Genomic DNA, 26,262 nt, shown 5'->3' with positions numbered 1-26,262 from the left:
ACCCAACAGCGGGCTCACAGTCTGCTTTCCCGGTCGACTTTCCATCTCTCCAGGTCACGCCAGCTTCCATCTCGGCAATTCTGCGCCACTTCCACCGCCATACTCCGCTTTTTAAGCACTGAAGCCATCAACCTAGCCAATTTCCCACTCTCTTTTTCCTAGCGGTAATTCAATCGTATTTATTGAGCACTTGCTATGTGCAGAGCACTGTACTAAGCGCTTGGGAAGTACAAATTGGCAACATATGGAGACGGTCCCTACCCAACAGTGGGCTCCCAGTCTAAAAGGGGGAGACAGAGAACAAAACCAAACACACTAACAAAATAAAATAAATAGAATAGACATGTACAAGTAAAATGAATAGAGTAATAAATATGTACAAACATCATCATCATCATTATCAATCGTATTTATTGAGCGCTTACTATGTGCAGAGCACCGGACTAAGCGCTTGGGAAGTCCAAATTGGCAACATCTAGAGACAGTCCCTACCCAACAGTGGGCTCACAGTCTAAAAGGGGGAGACAGAGAACAAAACCAAACATACTAACAAAATAAAATAAATAGAATAGATATGTACAAGTAAAATAAATCAATAAATAGAGTAATAAATATGGACAAACATATATACATATATACAGGTGAATTCATTTTGTTTCTCTCGTTGGACTGTGGACTCCTAGGCTGGCACGGCCTGTACTCTTTTAAACACTTAATACTGCTGTTCTAGCCATATTCACTCATTCATTCATTCATTCAATTGTATTTATTGAGCGCTTACTGTGTGCAGAGCACTGTACTAAGCGCTTGGGAAGTACAAATTGGCAACATATAGAGACAGTCCCTATCCAACAGTGGGCTTCCAGTCTAAAAGGGGGGAGACAGAGAACAAAACCAAACATACTAACAAAATAAAATAAATAGAATAGATATGTACAAGTAAAATGAATAGAGTAATAAATATGTACAAACATCATCATCATCATCAATCGCATTTATTGAGCGCTTACTATGTGCAGAGCACTGTACTAAGCGCTTGGGAAGTACAAATTGGCAACATATAGAGACGGTCCCTACCCAACAGCGGGCTCACAGTCTAAAAGGGGGAGACAGAGAACAAAACCAAGCATACTAACAAAAGAAAATAAATAGGATAGATATGTACTAGTAAAATAAATAGAGTAATAAATATGTACAAACATATATACATATATACAGGTGAATTCATTTTGCTTCTCTCGTTGGACTGTGGACTCCTAGGCTGGCACGGCCTGTACCCTTTTAAACACTTAATACTGCTGTTCTAGCCATAGTCACTCATTCATTCATTCATTCAATCGCATTTATTGAGCGCTTACTGTGCGCAGAGCACTGGACTAAGCGCTTGGGAAGTACAAATTGGCAACATATGGAGACGGTCCCAACCCAACAGCAGGCTCCCAGTCTAAATGGGGGAGATAGAGAACCAAACCAAACATACTAACAAAATAAAATAAATAGAATAGATATGTGCAAGTAAAATAGAGTAATAAATATGTACAAACATCATCATCATCATCATCAATCGTATTTATTGAGCGCTTACTATGTGCAGAGCACTGGACTAAGCGCTTGGGAAGTACAAATTGGCAACATATGGAGACGGTCCCTACCCAACAGTGGGCTCACAGTCTAAAAGGGGGAGACAGAGAACAAAACCAAACATACTAACAAAATAAAATAAATAGAACAGATATGTACAAGTAAAATGAATAAATAGAGTAATAAATATAAGGGCTTATTATGTGCGAAGCGCTGTTCTAAGCGCTGGCGGGATACAAGGTGATCAGGTTGTCCCACGGGAGGCTCACGGCCTTCACCCCCGTTTTACAGATGAGGTCACTGAGGCACGGAGAAGCGGCTCGCCCGAGGCCACCCAGCTGCCAAGTGGCGGGATTCGAACCCTTGACCGGTCCAGGGGCGTGCACGGGCACACCACTCCTTTCCATTTCACTTCTCAACGGTAACCTGGATCAACCCCAGAGCTTCGAACAGGGTTTGACACGTTAGCGAGCGCTTAAATCCTGATAAAAAAGGGACTCCCTTATTCCACACCCAACGGGAACAACTGGGAAGAGAAAGGTTTGCGTCGGACGGCCTACGGGATGATTTTCTTCCACGACTAGGCCACACCGGTACTCAAAAGGGAGCACCACTGCCCGCCGGCACCCTGCACGGCCGGGCAACCCCGCTCACCCCAAATCCAAAGGGAAAAAGAAAAAGCGCCCCTAAAAATGGCCCGCTTCCTACAAACACAGCTCGCTGGTAAACCGCCTTGGTTTCTATTTTCCATCTCCTTTGGAAAACTCATTCGCTCCCATAGCTTCGGCTAGACCACATCTACGTGGATGATTCTCCAGCCTCGCCCTCTCTTCTCCGCAATCTCACATTTCCCTCCCGCCTCTGGGACGTCCCTTCTTGGACGTCCCGCCAACGTCTCAAATCTAACCTTTTAGACTGTGAGCCCGCCGTTGGGTAGGGACCGTCTCTAGACGTTGCCAACTTGGACTTCCCAAGCGCTTCGTACGGTGCTCTGCACGCAGTACGCGCTCAATAGATACGATTGAGGATGATGATCTAACGCGTCCAGAACGGAACTCCTCATATTCCCACCCAAAACCCGTCCTCCCCCCCGACCTTCCCGTCACCACGGACGACTCCACCGTCCCGTCTCAAAGGCCCGGAACCCAGCCATTCCGCTCATCTCTCTCCTACGATCCACATAGTCAATCCGTCACCAAATCCTGTTGGTTCTACCTTATTGATGTTGCTAAAATCCACCCCTCCCTCTCCAAACTTCCACACGCCGATCCAAGCGCTTATCCCATCCCACTTCCATTACCAAATCGGCCTCCTTGCCGACTTCTCCGCCTCCTGTCCCTTCCCGCTCCGGCCCCTACTTGGCTGTGACGCCTCTGCAATTGAACCCTCATTTCCCCCACTCCGTCTCTTCTGCGTCACCCGATTTGGACCTTTTATTCTCTCCACCCTCGACCCCACGGCCCTTCTGCGCGTCACCATAATTTCCTTAATATCTGTCTCCCACTCTAGACCGTTAAGCTTCACGTGGGCAGGGAACGTGCCTGCAGACTCCGTTACATTACGCTCTCCCAAGCGCTGAGTGCGGCGAAATAACTGGTGTCAAGAAATATCCCGAGCCTGCGTGATGATGAAGAAAGTCAGCGGCCTTTAAGGGAAGCGCTAAGTGAGATTAGACAATGAAAGAAGAAGCCCAGCTCATCTTCCCCTTGAGAACCAGGCCCACCAGGAGCTGGATTTCCAGTCAGTCATTAACAGAGAGTTTTCCAAATCTACTCAGCGGCACCCAGCGACGTAATGTCATCCCATTACGTCTGTCCCTGCGACAAAAGTGCTCGACGCATCAAAAACCAACCCAAAAAACCACCTCTATAGTCTGACAAGCTCAAATTCGTCGCAATTGGGTGCGACAAACGCCGGAGTGGGAAGTGATCTCCACGCACGGACAGTCTGCGTGGGATCGATAAACTCAACAGTAAGGGCGTACTTAGTACTAGTCGCTGAGAGCGACTAGGCCAGATATTCCGGATTAAAAAATCCACCTCGAGAGTGGCATCCCGGAGCGGCAGATGGACAGACCACAGCTGCCGCGCTCGGAGCATAATGTTGGATACTCAGGGCTCCACGTGACCCTGAGAATCACAGCATCGGAAAGGGGTCTCCAAACAGCTGAGCATTCTGGAAAACTCAGAGCTCGACGTGACGCTGGGAATCACGGCATCGGAAGGGGGCCTCCAAACAGCTGAGCATTAAAGTGTCTGGAAAACTCGGAGCTCGACGTAACCCTGGGAATCACGGCATCTGAAGGGGGTCTCCAAACAGCTGAGCATTAAAGCTTCTGGAAAACTCGGAGCTCGACGTGACCCTGGGAATCACGGCATCGGAAGGGGGCCTCCAAACAGCTGGGCATTAAAGCTTCTGGAAAACTCGGAGCTCGACGTGACCCTGAGAATCACGGCATTGGAAAGGGGCCTCCAAACACCTGAGCATTAAAGCGTCTGGAAAACTTGGAGCTCGACGTGACCCTGGGAATCACGGCATCGGAAAGGGGTCTCCAAACAGCTGGGCATTAAAGCGTCTGGAAAACTCGGAGCTCAACGTGACCCTAAGAATCACAGCGTCGGAAAGGGGTCTCCAAACAGATGAGCATTTAAGCGTCTGGAAAACTCGGAGCTCGACGTGACCCTGGGAATCACGGCATGGGAAAGGGGCCTCCAAATAGCTGGGCATTAAAGCGTCTGGAAAACTTGGAGCTCGACGTGACCCTGAGAATCACGGCATTGGAAAGCGGTCTCCAAACAGCTGAGCATTAGAGCGTCTGGAAAACTCGGAGCTCGACGTGACCCTGGGAATCACGTCATCGGAAAGGGGTCTCCAAACAGCTGGGCATTAAAGCTTCTGGAAAACTCGGAGCTTGACGTGTCCCTGAGAATCACGGCATCGGAAAGGGGTCTCCAAACAGCTGGGCATTAAAGCGTCTGGAAAACTCGGAGCTCGACGTGACCCTGGGAATCACGGCATCAGAAAGGGGTCTCCGAACAGCTGGGCATTATAGCGTCTGGAAAACTCGGAGCTCGACGTGACCCCGGGAATCACGGCATCGGAAGGAGGCCCCCGACTCTATTGCACTGTACTCTTTTGGAGCGGTTAGGAAAGGGCTTTGCACACACTACGGTCTCAATAAATAAAAATAATAATAATGACATTTGTTAAGCGCTTATTATGTGCAGAGCACTGTTCTAAGCGCCGGGGGGATACAAGGTGATCAAGCTGTCCCACGTGGGGCTCCCAGTCTTCATCCCCATTTTACAGATGAGGGAACTGAGGCTCAGAGAAGTGAAGCGACCGGCCCAAGGTCACACAGCAGACATGTGGCGGAGTCGGAATTCGAACCCATGACCTCGGACTCCAAAGCCCGGGCTCTTTCCACTGAGCCACGCTGCTTCTCGTATCATATAAATATGCATCATATGAATATGATGGATTGTTTATCTACCCTCGCCCCGCTGAGAGGTGACGCTTTTAATACGGGGAACCTACGTATCTTCTGGACTGTGAGCCCACTGTTGGGTAGGGACTGTTTCTATATGTTCCCAGCTTGTACTTCCCAAGCGCTTAGTACAGTGCTCTGCACACAGTAAGCGCTCAATAAATACGATTGATTGATTGATTGGGATTAGATCCACCCTGTGACGTGTTAAGCGTGGCTTAGTGGCAAGAGCCCAGGCTCAGGAGTCAAGAGGACCTGGGTTCCCATCCCGGCTCAAAGTCACACAGCCGGAATTAGAACCCACGACCTTCCCCCTTTTAGACTGTGAGCCCACTGTTGGGTAGGGACTGGCTCTAGATGTTGCCAATTTGTACTTCCCAAGCGCTTAGTCCAGTGCTCTGCACATAGTAAGCGCTCAATAAATACGACTGATGATGATGATGACCTGGGGCAAGTGGCTTCACTTCCCCGGGCCTCGGTTCCCTCATCTGTCAAATGGGGATGCCGACTGAGCCCCACAGGCGGCAACCTGATTACCTTCTTTCTAGCCCAATCAATCAATCATATTTATTGAGCGCTTACTATGTGCAGAGCACTGGACTAAGCGCTTGGGAAGTACAAATTGGCAACATATAGAGACGGTTCCTACCCTGCAAGCGCTTAAATACCATTATTATTATTATTATTATTTTTATTAACAGTCCAAGCTGACTCACAGGAGTCTGCCACGAAATTACCGATTGAGCCACGTAAAGAGGCTTTTTTTGCCGGTGGTGTATGGGCAGTTTCTGAATACCGCAACCACGGGGGCCTCGATTTAGCGTCCTGCCGGGGATGCAAAGGTTTACCGAAGATTCAACCCACCCGAACGGGGCGGCAGAAGACGCGATCCCACGCGTTTACCGCGCTATTTGATTAACGATGTGTATATAGCTATACATTTCTACTATTTATTTTTCTGTTCACATGTATTTATTTTCTATTTACTTGTATATATTTACTATACCCACCCGAACGGGGCGGCAGAAGACGCGACCCCACGCATTTCCCGTGCTATTTGATTAACGATGGGTATATAGCTAGACATTTCTACTATTTATTTTTCTATTTACATGTCTTTATTTTCTATTTACTCGTATATATTTACTATGCTAGTTTATTAACGAGGTGCATCCCGACGTTCTTCCTCCACGGGGATGAAGACGCGTCCCACTCGAGAGGGAAAGGGGCAGGGGACCTGTTCCATTAAGCGGTCGCCGAATACGACGAGCGGAGCAAATGTCCGCGGCTAAAATCCCTCACAATGAAGACCGGTCCCAAGCTGCCATAATAATAATAATAATAATAATAATAATAATAATAATAATAATAATAATAATAATAATAGCATTTATTAAGCGCTTACTATGTGCAAAGCACTGTTCTAAGCGCTGGGGGGTTACAAAGTGATCGGGTTGTCCCACGGGGGGGCTCACAGTCTTCATCCCCATTTTACAGATGAGGGAACTGAGGCACGGAGAAGTGAAGTGACTTGCCCAAAGTCACACAGCTGACTAGTGGAGGAGCCGGGATTTGAACCCATGACCTCTGACTCCAAAGCCCGGGCTCTTTCCACTGAGCCACGCTGCTTCTCTGGAGATGCCATGAAGCTCTCTAGATGTTGGCTGTCGCATACTTCCCAAGTGCTTAGTACAGAGTAAGCGCTCAATACGATCTTATTTTATATTCATTTGTATATATTTACTACGCTATTTGATTAATGATGTGTATATAGCTACACGTTTATACTATTTACATTTATTTTATATTCATTTACTACGCTATTTTATTAATGATGTATATATAGCTATACATTTATACTATTTATTTTTCTATTTACATGTATTTATTTTATATTTACTTGTATATATTTACTATGCTATTTTGTTAATGATGTGTATATAGCTATACATTCATACTATTTATTTCACTATTTACATTTATTTTATATTCATTTACTATGCTATTTTATTAATGTGTATATAGCTATACATTTATACTATTTATTTTACTAATTACATTTATTTTATATTCCTTTACTACGCTATTTTATTAATGATGTATATATAGCTATACATTTATACTATTTATTTTTCTATTTACATGTATTTATTTTATATTTACTTGTATATATTTACTATGCTATTTTATTAATGATGTGTATATAGCTACACATTTATACTATTTACATTTATTGTATATTCATTTACTACGCTATTTTATTAATGTGTACATAGCTATACATTTATACTATTTATTCTTCTATTTACATGTATTTATTTTATATTTACTTGTATATATTTACTATGCTATTTTATTAATGACGTGTATATAGCTACACATTTATACTATTTACATTTATTTTATATTCATTTACTACGCCATTTTATTAATGATGTGTACATAGCTATACATTTATATTTATTCTTCTATTTACATGTATTTATTTTATATTTACTTGTATATACTTACTATGCTATTTTACTAACAATGTGTATATAGCTATACATTTACACTATTCATTTTACTATTTACATTTATTTTATATTCATTTACTACGCTATTTTATAAATGATGTGTATATAGCTATACATTTATACTACTTTTTTTCTATTTACATGTATTTATTTTATATTTACTTGTATATATTTATTATGCTATTTTATTAATGATGTGCATATAGCTACACATTTATATTTACATTTATTTTATATTCATTTACTATGCTATTTTACTAATGATGTGTATATAGCTATACATTTATACTATTTATTTTTCTATTTGCATTTTTTTTTTATATTTACTTGTATATACTTACTATGCTATTTTGTTAACGATGTGTATATAGCTATACATTTATACTATTTATTTTACTATTTACATTTATTTTATATTCATTTACTACGATATTTTATTAATGATGTGTATATAGCTATACATTTATATGATTTATTTTTCTGTTTACATGTATTTATTTTCTATTTACTTGTATATATTTACTATGCTATTTTATAAACGATGTGTATATAGCTAAACATTTATACTATTTATTTTACTATTTACATTTATTTTATATTCATTTACTACACTATTTTATTAATGATGTGTATATAGCGATACATTTATACTATTTATTTTTCTATTTACATGTATTTATTTTATATTTACTTGTATATATTTACTATGCTATTTTATTAATGATGTGTATATAGCTATACATTTATACGATTTATTTTACTATTTACATTTATTTACTACGCTATTTTATTAATGATGTGTATACAGCTATACATTTATACTATTTATTTTTCTATTTACATGTATTTATTTTATATTTACTTGTATACATTTACTATGCTATTTTATTAATGATGTGCATATAGCTACACATTTATACTATTTACATTTATTTTATATTCATTTACTACGCTATTTTATTAATGATGTGCATATAGCTATACATTTACACTATTTATTTTTCTATTTGCATGTATTTATTTTATATTTACTTGTATATATTTACTATGCTATTTTATTAACATGTGTATATAGCTATACATTTATACTATTTCTTCTACTACTTACATTTATTTTATATTCATTTACTGCGCTATTTTATTAATGATGCGTATATAGCTATACATTTATACTATTTATTTTTCTATTTACATGTATTTATTTTCTCTTTACTTGTATATATTTACTGTGCTACTTTATTAATGATGTGTCTATAGCTATACATTTATACGATTTATTTTACGATTTATATTTACTTATTTTATATTTATTTGTACATACTTACTACTCTATTTTATTAACGATGTGTATACAGCTATACATTTATACTATTTATTTTACCATTTACATGTATTTATTTTATATTTATTCGTACATAGTTACTACGCTATTTTATTAACATATAGCTATGATTCTATTTATTCTGATGGTATTGAAGCCTGTCTCCCCCTTCTAGAGTGAAAGCCCAGTTGTTGGGTAGGGACCATCTCTAGATGTTGCTGACGCATACTTCAAGTGCTTAGTACAGTGTTCTGCACAGAGTAAGCGCTCAATACGATTTTATATTTATTTGTATATATTTACTATGCTATTTTACTAACGATGTGTATATAGCTATACATTTATACTATTTATTTTACTATTTACACTTATTTATTTTATATTTATTTGTATATATTTACCACACTACTTTATTAACAATGTGTGTATAGCTATACATTTATACTATTTATTTTACTATTTACATTTACCTATTTTATATTTATTTGTATACATTTACTAGGCTATTTTACTAACGATGTGTATATAGCTATACATTTATACTATTTATTTTACTATTTACACTTATTGATTTTATATTTATTTGTATATATTTACCACACTACTTTATTAACAATGTGTGTATAGCTATACATTTATACTATTTATTTTACTATTTACATTTACCTATTTTATATTTATTTGTATACATTTACTATGCTATTTTATTAACGATGTGTATATAGCTATACATTTATACTATTTATTTTACTATTTACATTTATTTTATATTTAATTGTACATATTCACTACTCTATTTTATTAACAACGTGTATATAGCTATGATTCTATTAATTCTGACGGTACTGAAGCCTGTCTACTTGTTTTGTTGCCTGTCTCCCCCATCTAGAGTGAAAGCCCGGTTGTTGGGTAGGGACCGTCTCTATATGTTGCTGACGCATACTTCGCAAGTGCTTAGTACAGTGTTCTGCACAGAGCAAGCGCTCAATACGACTTTATATTTATCTGTATATATTTACTATGCTATTTGTGTATATAGCTATACATTTATACTATTTACATTTATCTTATATTCATTTGCACATATTTACTACGCTATTTTATTACCAATGGGTATATAGCTATACATTTATACTATCTACTTTACTATTTACATTTATTTTATATTTATTTGTACATATTTACCACTCTGTTTTATTAACGACGTGCATATAGCTATGATTCTATTTATTCTGACGGCATTGAAGCCCGTCTACTTGTCTTGTTGCCTGTCTCCCCCTTCTAGAGTGACAGCCCGGTTGTTGGGTAGGGACCGTCTCTGTATGTTGCTGACGCACACTTCCCAAGTGCTTAGTACAGTGTTCAGCACTAAGCGCTCCATACAATTTTATTTTATATTTATTTGTATATATTTACTATGCTATTTTATTAACGATGTGTATATAGCTATACATTTATACTATTTATTTTACTATTTACATTTATTTAGTTATTTGTATATATTTACTATGCTATTTTACTAACAATGTGTATATAGCTATACATTTATACTATTTATTTTACTATTTACATTTATTTTATATTCATTTGCACATATTTACCACGCTATTTTAACAATGTGTATATAGCTATACATTTATACTATCTACTTTACTATTTACATTTATTTATATTTATTTGTACATACTTACTACTCTATTTTATTAACGACGTGCATATAGCTATGATTCTATTTATTCTGACAGCATTGAAGCCCGTCTACTTGTTTTGTTGCCTGTCTCCCCCTTCTAGAGTGGGAGCCCGGTTGTTGGGTAGGGACCGTCTCTAGATGTTGCTGACGCACACTGCCCAAGTGCTTAGTACAGTGTTCTGCGCAGAGTAAGCGCTCAATACGACTTTATATTTATCTGTATATATTTACTATGCTATTTTACTCACAATGTGTATATAGCTATACATTTATACTATTTACACTTATATTCATTTGCACATATTTACTACACTATTTTAACAATGTGTATATAGCTATACATTTATACTGTTTATTTTATTTACATTTATTTTATATTTATTTGTACATATTTACTACTCTATTTTATTAACGACATGTATATAGCTATGATTCTACTTATTCTGACGGCATTGAAGCCCGTCTACTTGTGTTGTTGCCTGTCCCCCCCCTTCTAGCGTGAGAGCCCGGTTGTTGGGTAGGGACCGTCTCTATATGTTGCTGACGCACACTTCCCAAGTGCTTAGTACAGTGTTCTGCACAGAGGAAGCGCTCAATACGATTTTATTTTATATTTGTATATATTTACTATGCAATTTTATTAACGATTATTGTATTAATGTATTAATGTATTAATACATTTTATTAAATGTAAGCTATACATTTATACTATTTACATTTATTTATTTTATATTTGTATATATTCACTACACTATTTTATTAACAATGTGTATATAGCTATACATTCATACCATTTATTTTACTATTTACTTTTATTTACATTTATTTGTACATATTTACACATGTACGTATATGCATATACGATTTTATTTTATATTTATTTGTACATATTTACTATGCTATTTTATTTACGACGTGTATATAGCTATACATTCATACTGTTTATATATATTTACTATTGCTATTTATTTTACTATTACTATATTACTATTAGTAATATATTACTATTTACTATTACTATTGACTATTCATACTATTTATTTTACTATTTACATTTATTTATAGTTATTTGTACATATTTCCTATGCTATTTTAACAATGTGTATACGTATATACGTATACACGTCTCTATATGCTGCTGGCGCATACTTCCCAAGTGCTCAGTACAGTGTTCTGCACAGAGTAAGCGCTCACTACGATTTTATTTTATATTTATTTGTACATATTTACTATGCTATTTTATTAACGATGTGTATATAGCTATACACATGATTCTATTTATTCTGACGGTTTTGAAGCCTACTTGTTTTGTTGCCTGTCTCCCCCTTCTAGAGAGCCCAGCTGTTGGGTAAGGACCGTCTCTATAGTGCTTAGTACAGTGTTCTGCACAGAGTAAGTGCTCAATATGATTTTATTTTATATTTATTTGTATATATTTACTATGCCATTAAGTGTATATAGCTATACACGATTCTATTTATTCTGACGGTACTGAAGCCTGTCTACTTGTTTTGTTGCCTGTCTCCCCCTTCTAGAGTGAGAGCCCGTTTGTTGGGTAGGGACCGTCTCTATATGTTGCTGACGTATACTTCGCAAGTGCTTAGTACAGTGTTCTGCGCAGAGTAAGCGCTCAATACGACTATATTTATCTGTATATATTTACTATGCTATTTTACTCACAATGTGTATATAGCTATACATTTATACTATTTACATTTATCTTATATTCATTTGCACATATTTACTACGCTATTTTATTAACAATGTGTATATAGCTATACATTTATACTATCTATTTTACTATTTACATTTATTTTATATTTATTTGTACATATTTACTACTCTATTTTATTAACAACGTGTATATAGCTATTCTATTTATTCTGACAGCATTGAAGCCTGTCTACTTGTTTTGTTGCCTGTCTCCCCCTTCTAGAGTGAGAGCCCGGTTGTTGGGTAGGGACCGTCTCTATATGTTGCTGACGCACACTGCTCAAGTGCTTAGTACAGTGTTCTGCACAGAGGAAGCGCTCAATACGATTTTATTTTATATTTATTTGTATATATTTACTATATTTTATTAACGATGTGTATATAGCTACACATTCATACTATTTATTTTACTATTTAAATTTATTCATTTTATATTTATTTGTATATATTTACTACGCTATTTTATTAATATGTATATAGCTATACATTTATACTATTTATTTTACTATTTACATTTACTTCTTTTATATTTATTTGTATATATCTACTATGCTATTTAGTTAACGATGTGTATATAGCTATACATTTATACTATTTACATTTATTTTATATTTATTTGTACATATCCACTATGCTATTTTATTAACAATGTGTATATAACTATACATTTATACTATTTTACTATTTACTTTTATTTATTTTATATTTATTTGTACGTATTTACTACTCTATTTTATTAACGACGTGTATATAGCTATGATTCTATTAATTCTGACGGTACTGAAGCCTGTCTACTTGTTTCGTTGCCTGTCTCCCCCTTCTAGAGTGAGAGCCCGGTTGTTGGGTAGGGACCGTCTCTACATGTTGCTGACGCACACTTCCCAAGTGCTTAGCACAGTGTTCAGCACCGAGTAAGCGCTCAATACGGTTGAATGAATGAATAAATGAACTCTTAAGACGATGGAAGCTATGGCCAGAGCAAAGGGAAAGAGAAAAAAAAGGTTCCTTCAGCAGGAGGGTTCTGCGGCTCTTGTTTCTGAGGCTGTCATCTCTTTAACAGTAAGCGCTCAATAAATATGATTGATGATGATGATTTAATGGAATAAATCCGGAGTAACTTTGGCCTAGATAATAATAATAATAACGATGGCATTTAAGCGCTTACTATGTGCAAAGCACTGTTCTAAGCGCTGGATTGCCAGGATCAGACCGTAAATCCGCCGTGAACCAGGCGTCGTGTCTGAAGTAACAGTCGCCAGTACCTTTTAATAGAGCACCCGGCAGAAGGCCGCACTCGAGATCCGCAATAGGTGATAACCCTCCAGGGATCTCACTCGGGCCGGGGAAGTGGGTCGGAGAAAGGAGCGCCGGAGGGGAGCGGGTTCAATTCTCCGAGGACTGGGAATCGACAAGCCGGTTTGTGTCCCGCTATTCTTCACAACGCCGGGCTCTGAGCACGCGACCTTGCAACTGTCTAATCCACACTGGCCCCCAAACTGGGCCTTTATACCCTCCACTTTGCCGCTCCCTTACTGAGCCGGCTACGCTAACGGAAGGCGACGTTTAAATAAGATTCCGGGTTTGTTTTGGGCTTCGGCTAGGATGGATCTGCACGCTAACGGAAGGTGATGTTTAAATAAGATTCCGGGTTTGCTTTGGGCTTCGGCTAGGATGGACCTGCGCGGCGGCAGAAACAGTTAAGATGATTAACGGAGTTGGGGTGCGGGAGTGGGGGGAAAGGGAGCCTTCCGAGACAGAACTCTGAAATTATATAATCAATCGATCAATCGGATTTATTGAGCGCTTACTATGTGCAGAGCACTGGACTAAGCGCTTGGGAAGCACAAATTGGCAACATCTAGAGACAGTCCCTACCCAACAGTGGGCTCACAGTCTAGAAGGGGGAGACAAAACGAACATACTAACAAAATAAAATAACTAGAATAGATATGTACAAATAAAATAGAGTAATAAATACGTACAAACATATATACAGGTGCTGTGGGGAAGGGAAGGAGGTAAGAAGGGGGGGATGGAGGGGGGACGAGGGGGAGAGGAAGGAAGGGGCTCAGTGTGGGAAGGCCTCTTGGAGGAGGTGAGCTCTCAGCAGGGCCTTGAAGGGAGGAAGGGAGGAAGAGAATATAAACAGAATGTCCAAGCGTACTTTGAAACTTTATTTTCGGCTAGTCCGGTTTCATCTACGTCGACGGCCTTCGAACTGAAGACAACACCACTGGCCTCTGGCCGTGTTTGTGCGATTGAAAGGCCGGCAAGGGGGCCCTATTATGCACACCAAAGGACTGTCCCTTGTGTCCAAACAACGACCGCGGTGCCTGGTATTTATAAATCCAGGATTTATAAATAAACCCTATTTATTTTATTTTGTTAGTATGTTTGGTTTTGTTCTCCGGCTCCCCCTTTTAGACTGTGAGCCCACTGTTGGTTAGGGACCGTCTCTAGATGTTGCCAACTTGGACTTCCCAAGCACTTAGTACAGTGCTCTGCACATAGTAAGCGCTCAATACGATTGATGATGATGATGGTACTATTTTCTCTTTCCCCTCCTCGTCTCTAGGACACGGGCTTGTACTTATTGAGCACTTACTGTGTGCAGAACACTGTAGAACAGTGCTTTGCACATAGTAAGCGCTTAATAAATGCCATTATTATTATTATTATTACTAAGCCCTTGGGAGAGGACACTATACCAACAGAAAAGACGCCTTCCCTGCTCGGGACGAGCTCACGGGGGACAGCCTGGTACTAGGAGAAAGAGCCGCATGGGACTTCCTCATGACTTCAGGTTTTGTTTACACGTTACAGATACAATAATGAAGGCTTGATAAGAGGATTTAGGTTTACTTATCATCATCAATCGAATTTATTGAGCGCTTACTATGTGCAGAGCACTGTACTAAGCGCTTGGGAAGTACAAATTGGCAACCTATAGAGACAGTCCCTACCCAACAGTGGGCTCACAGTCTAAGAGACTTATGTTCCACGCAGGTTTGTTGTTTTCTCATACTGGCCTTGCTTATATTAATTAAATTATATTCCGGCCTCCTCGACGCCCGATCATTCGGTGGTGGACATGCGGCTAGAGAGATTTACAGGTGTGGCCAAGGTTGTAAAAACTTGGGGTCGCCAGCTGATAGGCAAATCCTCCCTGGGACACTCTTCTGGACGGCAGTGATTGAGAGCGTTCATTAGTTAATTATCTACCTTTATAATAACAATAATTTGGGTATTTGTTAAGCGCTTACTATGTGCAAAAGGCACTGTCATAATAATACTAATAATGATGGTTATTAAGAGCTTACTACGTGCAAAGCACAGTTCTAAGCGCTGGGGAGGTTACGAGGTGATCAGGTTTGTATATATATGTGTATATGTATACATATGTATATATGTTTGTACATATTTATCACTCTATTTATTTTACTTGTACATATCTATTCTATTTATTTTATGTATATACGTTTGTACATATTTATTACTCTATTTTACTTGTACATATCTATTCTATTTATTTTATGTATATACGTTTGTACATATTTATTACTCTATTTTACTTGTACATATCTATTCTATTTATTTGATTTTGTTAGAATGTTTGGTTTTGTTCTCTGTCTCCCCTTTATAGACTGTGAGCCCACTGTTGGGTAGGGACTGTCTCTAGATGTTGCCAACTTGTACTTCCCAAGCGCTTAGTCCAGTGCTCGGCACACAGTAAGCGCTCAATAAATACGACTGATTGATTGATTGACTGATCCCTCACTTCCCGCTGCTTGAAAAAGTCGCCTCATTTCCCGTCATATTCATCAGGAAGGGGGAAAGGCCTGCCGGGGTAGGGGGTCTTACCATTATATGGCACTTGGGAGGACACAATAAATACGACTGATGAGGATGATGATGATGAGGTTGTCCCGCCGGGGGGCTCCCAATCTTCACCCCCATTTTGCAGATGAGGGAACTGAGGCCCAGAGAAGTGAAGGGACTTGCCCAATCTCACCAGCCTTTCGGGTCTCATCCCAAGCGCTTTCTACTGTGCTCTGCACGTAAGCCCTCAATCGCCTGTATTTCTTGAGGGCTTAGCGAAGGCACAGCATTTTACTACGCACTAAGGAGAGTAATAATCATAATAATGATGGCATTTATTAAGCGCTTACTAGGTGCACAGCACTGTTCTAAGCGCTGGGGAGGTTACAAGGGGATCAGGCTGTCCCACTGGGGGCTCGCAGTCTTCATCCCCATTTTACAGATGAGACTGTGAGCCCACTGTTGGGTAGGGACCGTCTCTATATGTTGCCAACTTGTACTTCCCAAGCGCTTAGTACAGTGCTCTGCACACAGTAAGCGCTCAATAAATACGATTGATTGATTGACAAGCCCTCAATCGCCTGTATTTCTTGAGTGCTTACTGAAGGCAGAGCATTTTACTACGCTCTAAGGAGAGTAATAATCATAATAATGATGGCATTTATTAAGCGCTTACTAGGTGCAAAGCACTGTTCGAAGCGCTGGGGAGGTTACAAGGTGACCAGGCTGTCCCACTGGGGGCTCGCAGTCATCATCCCCATTTTACAGATGAGGTCACTGAGGCACAGAGACATGACTTGCCCAAAGTCACCCGGCTGACAAGGATGATAATAAGAACAATTACGGTATTTGCTAAGCGCGGCGGAGTCGGGACTGGAACCCATGACCTCGGACTCCAAAGCCCGGGCTCTTTCCACGGAGCCACGCTGCTTCTCACGCGCAATACAACAGAGTCGGTCGACATATTCCCCGCCCACAACGAGCTTATAAATATCATCAGCATCGTCATCAATTGTCTTTATTGAGCGCTTACTATGTGCAGAGCACTGTCCTAAGCGCTTGGGAAGTACAAATTGGCAACCTCTAGAGACAGTCCCTACCCAACGGTGGGCTCACAGTCTAAAAGGGGGAGACGGAGAACAAAACCAAACATACTAACCAAATAAAATAAATAGAATAGATATGTACAAGTAGAATAGAGTAATAAATATGTACAAACATATATACAGGTGGTATCTACTAAGCACTTACTATGTGCCAAGCACTCTTCTAAGCGCTGGGCGGGAGGGGATACAAGGTCCCACAGTCTTAACAGTGCTTCGCACATAGTAAGAGCTTAATAAATGCCATTATTAGTATTATTATTAACCCCCATTTTACAGATGAGAGGTAACTGAGGCGCAGAGAAGTTAAGTCACCCAGCAGACGGGTGGCGGAGCCGGGATTAGAACCCAGGACCTTCCGGCGCCCATTGATCGACCCATCTCTTGTGGGCCGAAGTTTGGCCCAAGTTCCCTCTGGTGTGAGGGGGCGACTAGCCCAGTTAGTAGCCGGGCTCTCTCCGGCCTTCTTTCCTTGCGGACTACGGAAGCCCGTGCGTTAATCCCGTCAAATCCTTCCCAGACGGGATTTTAGTCAGCAGCAAGACAAACGCCGGGCCCCCCGCCCCACGAAATTCTGGAATACCAATGCCACCTTCATTTAAACCCAATAATAATAATGGCATTTATTAAGTGCTTACTATCATCATCATCAATCGTATTTATTGAGCGCTTACTATGTGCAGAGCACTGTACTAAGCGCTTGGGAAGTACAAATTGGCAACACACAGAGCCAGTCCCTACCCAACAGTGGGCTCCCAGTCTAAAAGGGGGAGACAGAGAACAAAACCAAACATACCAAGAAAATAAAATAAATAGGATAGATATGGACAAGTAAAATAGAGTATAAATATTACTACGTGCAAAGCACTGTTCTAAGCGCCGGGGAGGTCACAAGGTGAAGCGCTTGGGAATTCCGTACAAATTGGCAACACACAGAGCCAGTCCCTACCCAACAGTGGGCTCCCAGTCTAAAAGGGGGAGACAGAGAACAAAACCAAACATACCGACAAAATAAAATAAATAGGATAGATATGGACAAGTAAAATAGAGTATAAATATTGCTACGTGCAAAGCACTGTTCTAAGCGCCGGGGAGGTCACAAGGTGAAGCGCTTGGGAATTCCGTACAAATTGGCAACACACAGAGCCAGTCCCTACCCAACAGTGGGCTCCCAGTCTAAAAGGGGGAGACAGAGAACAAAACCAAACATACCAAGAAAATAAAATAAATAGGATAGATATGGACAAGTAAAATAGAGTATAAATATTACTACGTGCAAAGCACTGTTCTAAGCGCTGGGGAGGTCACAAGGTGAAGCGCTTGGGAATTCCGTACAAATTGGCAACACACAGAGCCAGTCCCTACCCAACAGTGGGCTCCCAGTCTAAAAGGGGGAGACAGAGAACAAAACCAAACATACCGACAAAATAAAATAAATAGGATAGATATGGACAAGTAAAATAGAGTATAAATATTACTACGTGCAAAGCACTGTTCTAAGCGCTGGGGAGGTCACAAGGTGAAGCGCTTGGGAATTCCGTACAAATTGGCAACACACAGAGCCAGTCCCTACCCAACAGTGGGCTCCCAGTCTAAAAGGGGGAGACAGAGAACAAAATCAAACATACCGACAAAATAAAATAAATAGGATAGATATGGACAAGTAAAATAGAGTATAAATATTACTACGTGCAAAGCACTGTTCTAAGCGCTGGGGAGGTTACAAGGTGATCAGGTTGTCCCACGGGGGGCTCGCGGTCTTCATCCCCAGTAAGAAGCCGACGCGGAAAGACGGAAGACGCGGCCGCGATCGCATCCCTCGTGCCTCCGTCCAACCCGTCCCCCCCGTGCAGCGGCGAGAGAGTACTTACTGAGCGAGGAGCGTTTCCGATAATTCCCCAGCATCATTCCCCAGTGCATGTTGCACCGCGCCGGGACCAAATGGCCCCTCTCCTTGCGGGCGAAGGGGACCGCCGCATCCTCCAGGTCCTGAAAACACCGCGCGGGGCCCGCTCAGTTCCAACCTCCGAGAATCAACCCACGCCTCGGCCCCGCAGGGAGGGGATCTCCGGGGGGAACGGACGGGATAAGGGCCGGGGGGACGGGAAAAACGGGCGGAGAAGCGGGCTGAGTCTTCAGGATGGGGGTGTCCTGAAAAGGCTCCCGGGGGGAGGGATCGCTATTCCGGTGGAGGAACGGGAACGGAGGCGAGGCGAAGAGAACCAAACTCACCTGAGTCCCGGCCTCGTGAACGGCGGCTCCCATCGCTCCGTCTCCAGGGCTCCCCTCCTGAGGAATGGCGGGGCACTCTGCGGCAAGAGAAGAGCAACGACCCAATTGACAGTGGTTGGCGGGCACTCACTCTCCGCAAACCGCTCGACTAGGCACCTCGGAGGGTGCGACACCGCGGGGTCGGCGGACGCCTTCCCTGCCCGCAAGGCGCTTCCGGGCCAATGCCACCCTCTGAATCACCGTGAACGGGTCTGGAAATTCCCACTTCCCGGCCCCAAATAAGAGTTTAGCCCAGTGCAGCAGCAGATGACTGGCACTCAGAACAGCGTCTGACCCACGCTTCATTCATTCAATCGTATTTATTGAGCGCTTACTGTGTGCAGAGCACTGGACTAAGCGCTCCGATACAATCGAATGATTCGACTACCACCTGTTTGTAGATGGCTTCCAAATCTATCTAGCTACTCCGCACCTCTTCTTTCCAGGATGGTTCCCTATGGATATCCCTCCGTCCTCTATTTATTTTACTTGTACATATCTATTCTACTTATTTTATTTTGTTAATATGTTTGGTTTTGTTCTCCGTCTCCCCCTTCTAGACTGTGAGCCCGCTGTTGGGTAAGGACCGTCTGTATGCTGCCAACTCGGACTTCCCAAGCGCTTAGTCCAGTGCTCTGCACACAGTAAGCGCTCAATAAATACGACTCAATGAGGGGATTTCCAAGCCAGTTGCCTGTGGATATTCCTCTGTCACCTACAGTAAGCGCTCAATAAGTACGATTGAATGAATGAATGAATATATGTTGCCAGCTTGTACTTCCCAAGCGCTTAGTCCAGTGCTCTGCACAGTAAGCGCTCAATAAATACGATTGAATGAATGAATGAATATATGTTGCCAGCTTGTACTTCCCAAGCGCTTAGTCCAGTGCTCTGCACACCGTAAGCGCTCAATAAATACGATTGAATGAATGAATGAATATATGTTGCCAACTTGTACTTCCCAAGCGCTTAGTCCAGTGCTCTGCACACAGTAAGCACTCAATAAATACGATTGAATGAATGAATGAATATATGTTGCCAACTTGTACTTCCCAAGCGCTTAGTCCAGTGCTCTGCACACAGTAAGCGCTCAATAAATACGATTGAATGAATGAATATATGTTGCCAGCTTGTACTTCCCAAGCGCTTAGTACAGTGCTCTGCACGCAGTAAGCGCTCAATAAATACGATTGAATGAATGAAGTTCAGTGCCTGATGCTGAGGGCATTTTCCCTTCCAATCTCCACCTAACTTTCCCCAACACCGATGTCACCGTCACTTTCCCGACCAAAGTCAGTCGATATTATCCTTGACTTGCCACTTCCATATTCACTCCATCACATCTCGTTGGTCTTTTTTCCATTTTTTTTTCCAATGGTATCTGTTCAGTGCTTACTATATGCCAGACGCTAATCTACGCCCCGGGGTAGATACGATCTAATCACGTTGGGCACAGTTCCTGTCCCACCGAGGGCTCACCGCTCTGAAAATGAAGTCACCGAGGGAAATAGGAGCAAAGTGACTTTCCCAAGGTCACACGGCAGACCCGGTACAGCCGGCTCCTTCTGACTTCCGGACAGGTGTCCTGTCCACAAGGCCGTGGTTGCTTCTCATCCTCTTCACCCGGACTGTCACCACACTGGTCCAGGCACGTCACAAAATGGTGTGTCTGCCTCGTCACCCTCCGCTGCCCGGATCGCCTTTTGGGATCATCTGGCACACATCTCCCGGAGCACCGGAGCTCTTCCCATCTCCCCCAGAAGGCCCTGGACTTTCCTCAAGCTCAACTACTCGCCGGGTCTCACATCTCTCTCTGCTGACCCCTTAGCTCATGCTCTTCCCCTCTCTTGGAATTCCCACCTCCTTCACATCCGCGGACCGGAGCTCTTCCCATCTCCTCCAGAAGGTCCTGGACTTCCCTCGAGCTCAACTACTCGCCAGGCCTGGGTCTCACGTCTCTCTCCGCTGACCCCTTAGCTCACGCTCTTCCCCTCTCTTGGAATTCCCACCTCCTTCACATCCGCGGACCGGAGCTCTTCCCATCTCCTCCAGAAGGCCCTGGACTTCCCTCGAGCTCAACTACTCGCCAGGCCTGGGTCCCATGTCTCTCTCTGCTGACCCCTTAGCTCACGCTCTTCCCCTCTCTTGGAATTCCCACCTCCTTCACATCCGCGGACCGGAGCTCTTCCCATCTCCTCCAGAAGGCCCTGGACTTCCCTCGAGCTCAACTACTTGCCGGGCCTGGGTCCCACGTCTCTCTCCGCTGACCCCTTAGCTCACGCTCTTCCCCTCTCTTGGAATTCCCACCTCCTTCACATCCTCAGACGGGAGCTCTTCCCATCTCCTCCAGAAGGCCCCGGACTTCCCTCAAGCTCAACTACTCGCCGGTCCTGGGTCTCACGTCTCTCTCCGCTGACCCCTTAGCTCACACTCTTCCCCTCTCTTGGAATTCCCACCTCCTTCGTATCCACGGACCAGAGCTCTTCCCATCTCCTCCAGAAGGCCCTCCCTGCTTCATTTATAACCTATTTTGAGTTCAGTGCTCTGCACACAGTAAACGCTCAATAAATACGACTGAATAAATAATACAGTCTTCTAGACTGTGAGCCCACTGCTGGGTACGGAACCGTCTCTATATGTTGCCAACTTGGACTTCCCAAGCGCTCAGTCCAGTGCTCTGCACACAGTAAGCGCTCAATAAATACGACTGAATAAATAATACAGTCTTCTAGACTGTGAGCCCACTGTTGGGTAGGGACCGTCTCTAGACGTTGCCAACTTGGGCTTCCCAAGCGCTCAGTCCAGTGCTCTGCACGCAGTAAGCGCTCAATACGATCGATTGAATGAATTTTCCCCTACTGTTACCTCAGCACTTTGGTGCGGGCCAACCCCCCGGAAACGCGAAATACGTTCCTCCTCCTCCTCCTCCTCATCGATCGTATTTATTGAGCGCTTCCTGTTCCTCTCCTTGAGCGCTTCCTCGAAAATAAGGGCTCCATTTCCTCCAGGGACTTAACGTAATCCGTTCGGTTCCTGCGCCAGGCCAGGCTTTGACGTGCCAACTGAGCATTAAACCTAATTAAAAGATTATCCTCTAAATCACTCCCGACCCGTCCCCTTCACCATTCCCGGGGCCCGGAGTCCGCCTAACGTGGCGATCCACCCACCTTCACACGGCACAATTTTTTTTTTTAATTTTTTATCTTTTGGTTAAACCGGGGCCCTGACGGCCCGATAGCCGACCCTGGCGCCGCATGGCTGGGGGCCAACTCGATTCGGTCACGCTCCACGACGTCTTTGGGCCGGGTTTCCGCGGCTACGCCATAGCCCGTCGGCCGGGAGACCGAGGTGGCTTTATTCCAGGGGCGAGTCCCGCTGCTTAGAGGCTGATAAAGGACGGCAATGCCCCCACGGAGCCGCGGCTCCCTCAACCGCTCCCTCTCCTCCCATCAGAGACGGCACGAAATTGGGACGGGCCGAAGTCGCAGCTAATGGCTGGAAGGCAGGGGAGCCGCTGAACGGGTTTTTTTCCCAATCAATCGACAGTATTTATTGCGTGCTCACGGCGTGCAAACCACTGCACTGAGGGCTGGAAGGGTACAATAGGGCAGAGTCGCTGAACGCACACCCTACCCTCAAGCTTACCATCTGGTGGGAAGGAGCGCTTCGTACAGTGCTCTGGCACATAGTAAGCGCTCAGTAAATACGATTGATGAACTACGACTGATGAAGGATGGGCACTGAGATACATCCATTCATTCAATCGGATTTACTGAGCGCTTCCTATGTGCAGAGCACTGCACTAAGCGCTTGGGAAGTACAAATCGTCAATCTATAGAGACGGTCCCTACCCCACGATGGGCTCACAGTCTAGAAAGGGGAGACGGACAACAGACGATTGTTTTTTATTATTTATCAACGAATAAAATAATTAATAACAACAATAATCAATCAATCGTATTTATTGAGCGCTTACTCTGTGCAGAGCACTGGACTAAGTGCCTGGGAAGTCCAAGTTGGCAACATATAGAGACGGTCCCTACCCACCAGTGGGCTCACAGTCTAGAAGGGGGAGACAGAGAACAAAACCAAACATACTAACAAAATAAAAGAAATAAAATAGATATGTACAAGTAAAACAGAGTAATAAATATGTACAAACGTATATACATATATACAGGAACATATATTCATAATAATAATACTAATAATGATGGTTTTTGTTAAGCGCTTACTACGTGCCAAGCACTGGGGTAGATATTAGGTAGCCACGTGGGGCTCACAATCTTCACGCCCATTTTACACCTCCTCCAGGAGGCCTTCCCAGGCTGAGCCCCCTCCTTCCTCTCCCCCTCTCCATCCCTCCCGCCTTACCTCTTTCCCTTCCCCACAGCACCTGTATATACAGATATATGTTTGTATGGATTTATTACTCTATTTTTTTTATTTATTTTACTTGTACATATTTATTCGATTTATTATATTTTGTTAATATGTTCTGTTTCGTTCCCCATCTCCCCCTTCTAGACTGGGGGCCCACTGTTGGGTAGGGACCGTCTCCATGTCGCCAACTTCCCAAGCGCTTAGTCCAGTGCTCTGCACACAGTAACCGCTCAATAAATACGACCGAATGAATGAGGTAACAAGCACAGAGAGGTTAAGTGGCTTGCCCAATGTCACACAGCGGACAACTGGCGGAGGCTTCTAGACGGTGAGCCCGCTGTTGGGTAGGGACCGTCTCTAGATGTTGCCAACTTGGACTTCCCAAGCGCTTAGTCCAGTGCTCTGCACACAGTAAGCGCTCAGTAAATACGACGGACTGAATGAGTGCCGTATGGGTCACCCTAGGGAGTTGAACGCCGTACCTTCCAGTGAAGAGCTGACATGAGAAGCTGGAAAAGTTTCTTCTGTTGTTTCCAGGGCCCCTGCATCCTCCCCAAGCACTTCCTGTCCAAGGGCGCAGGCCAGGACCTGGGGACAGGGAAACATCACGGCAAAAAAGGGGTTGGGATGATGAGAGCGCGTCTCTGGACGTTAATTCATCAGATGCGATGACACCCGACAACTCTCCAACGCAGACCGGCAAGGAGGCGGCGGGATAGAGTAGGGGTGGGTAATGGGAGACACGTAGGACTCTTCCGGAGCAGAGATTTCCCAGTGACGTACATCTGAGAGGGCCTCCGATGGGGTGGAAATCCAGAGAGTGGGACCATGGAGATCCAAGTCCATTCCGGGGAAAGGGGATTCCCACTCGGACTGCGGGTGACGAGCTCGCCAAGGCTCTGAATGAGGGAGGGTGGGGAAAGGAGGCCTTCCCAGACTGAGCCCCCTCCTTCCTCTCCCCCTCGTCCCCCTCTCCATCCCCCCCCGTCTTACCTCCTTCCCTTCCCCACAGCACCTGCATATATGTTTGTACATATTTATTACTTTACTTATTTATTTTACTTGTACATATCTATTCTATTTATTTTGTTAATATGTTTGGTTTTGTTCTCTGTCTCCCCCTTCTAGACTGTGGGCCCACTGTTGGGTAGGGACTGTCTCTGTATGTTGCCAACTTGGACTTCCCTAAGCGCTTAGTCCAGTGCTCTGCACACAGTAAGCGCTCAATAAATATGATTGATTGATTGATTGAAAGGTTCCCCGCCAGTGACACGGATTCAGATCCATTCCATTCCTGGCCGGACTTTATTCATTCTCCTCCCTGTCCTGGGATGATTCAGGATCCAGACTGCCTGCGCTCCATAAATACGATTGAATGAACAGGCCACGGCCTTCAGCGGGCTGGTGAGCGCTTAAAATATACAGTAGGGCCCTTCAAGAGCTCACCTCCTCCAGGAGGCCTTCCCAGACTGAGCCCCTTCCTTCCTCTCCCCCTCGTCCCCCTCTCCATCCCCCCATCTTTCCTCCTTCCCTTCCCCACAGCACCTGTATATATGTTTGTATATATTTATTACTCTATTTTACTTGTACATATCTATTCTATTTATTTTATTTTGTTAGTATGTTTGGTTTTGTTCTCTGTCTCCCCCTTTTAGACTGTGAGCCCACTGTTGGGTAGGGACTGTCTCTACGTGTTGCCGATTTGTTCTTCCCAAACGCTTAGTACAGTGCTCTGCACATAGTAAGCGCTCAATAAATACGATTGATGATGATGATGATTCAGTCATTCGTATTTTTATTACTCTATTTATTTATTTATTTTTTTGTACGTATCTATCCTATTTATTTTATTTTGTTAGTATGTTTGGTTTTGTTCTCTGTCTCCCCCTTTTAGACTGTGAGCCCACTGTTGGGTAGGGACTGGCTCTATGTGTTGCCGATTTGTACTTCCCAAGCGCTTAGTACAGTGCTCTGCACATAGTAAGCGCTCAATAAATACGATTGATGATGATGATGATGATTCCCACATGACAAATTCACCAAGGCTCTGAACGAGGGAGGGTGGTGAAAGTGACACGGATTCAGATCCATTCCCAGCCGGACTTTATTCATCCTCCTCCCTGTCCTGGGATTCCCACATGACAAATTCCCCGAGGTTCTGAATGAGGGAAGGTGGTGAAAGGTTCCCCTCCAGTGACACGGATCCAGATCAATTCCTGGCCGGACTTTATTCATCCTCCTCCCTGTCCTGGGATTCCCACCTGACGAATTTGCCGTGGTTCTGAACGAGGGAGGGTGGGGAAAGGTTCCCCTCCAGTGACACGGATCCAGATCCATTCCCGGCCGGACTTTATTCACCCTCCTCCCTGTCCTGGGAT

At 43.0% G+C, this 26,262-nt stretch overlaps 1 protein-coding gene across 1 annotated transcript in view; it reads right to left on the bottom strand.

The window, feature by feature from the left end:
- The window catches only part of LOC119941888 (zinc finger protein 260-like), a 31,477-nt gene extending 7,027 nt beyond the window's left edge, over positions 1 to 24,450 (bottom strand). The window contains 3 exon segments of the mRNA XM_038762418.1: positions 19,102 to 19,219; positions 19,463 to 19,539; positions 24,367 to 24,450. Of these exon segments, the coding sequence (XP_038618346.1) occupies positions 19,102 to 19,219; positions 19,463 to 19,495 (151 nt within the window). The 5' untranslated portion in view covers positions 19,496 to 19,539; positions 24,367 to 24,450.
- Between the last annotated feature and the right edge of the window lie 1,812 nt (positions 24,451 to 26,262).

Source organism: Tachyglossus aculeatus, chromosome 21, assembly GCF_015852505.1.
Source record: "Tachyglossus aculeatus isolate mTacAcu1 chromosome 21, mTacAcu1.pri, whole genome shotgun sequence".
Classification (NCBI taxonomy): domain Eukaryota; kingdom Metazoa; phylum Chordata; class Mammalia; order Monotremata; family Tachyglossidae; genus Tachyglossus; species Tachyglossus aculeatus.
The sequence above is the reverse complement of the archived record's forward strand: the minus strand, read 5'-3'. Positions and strand labels throughout refer to the sequence as shown.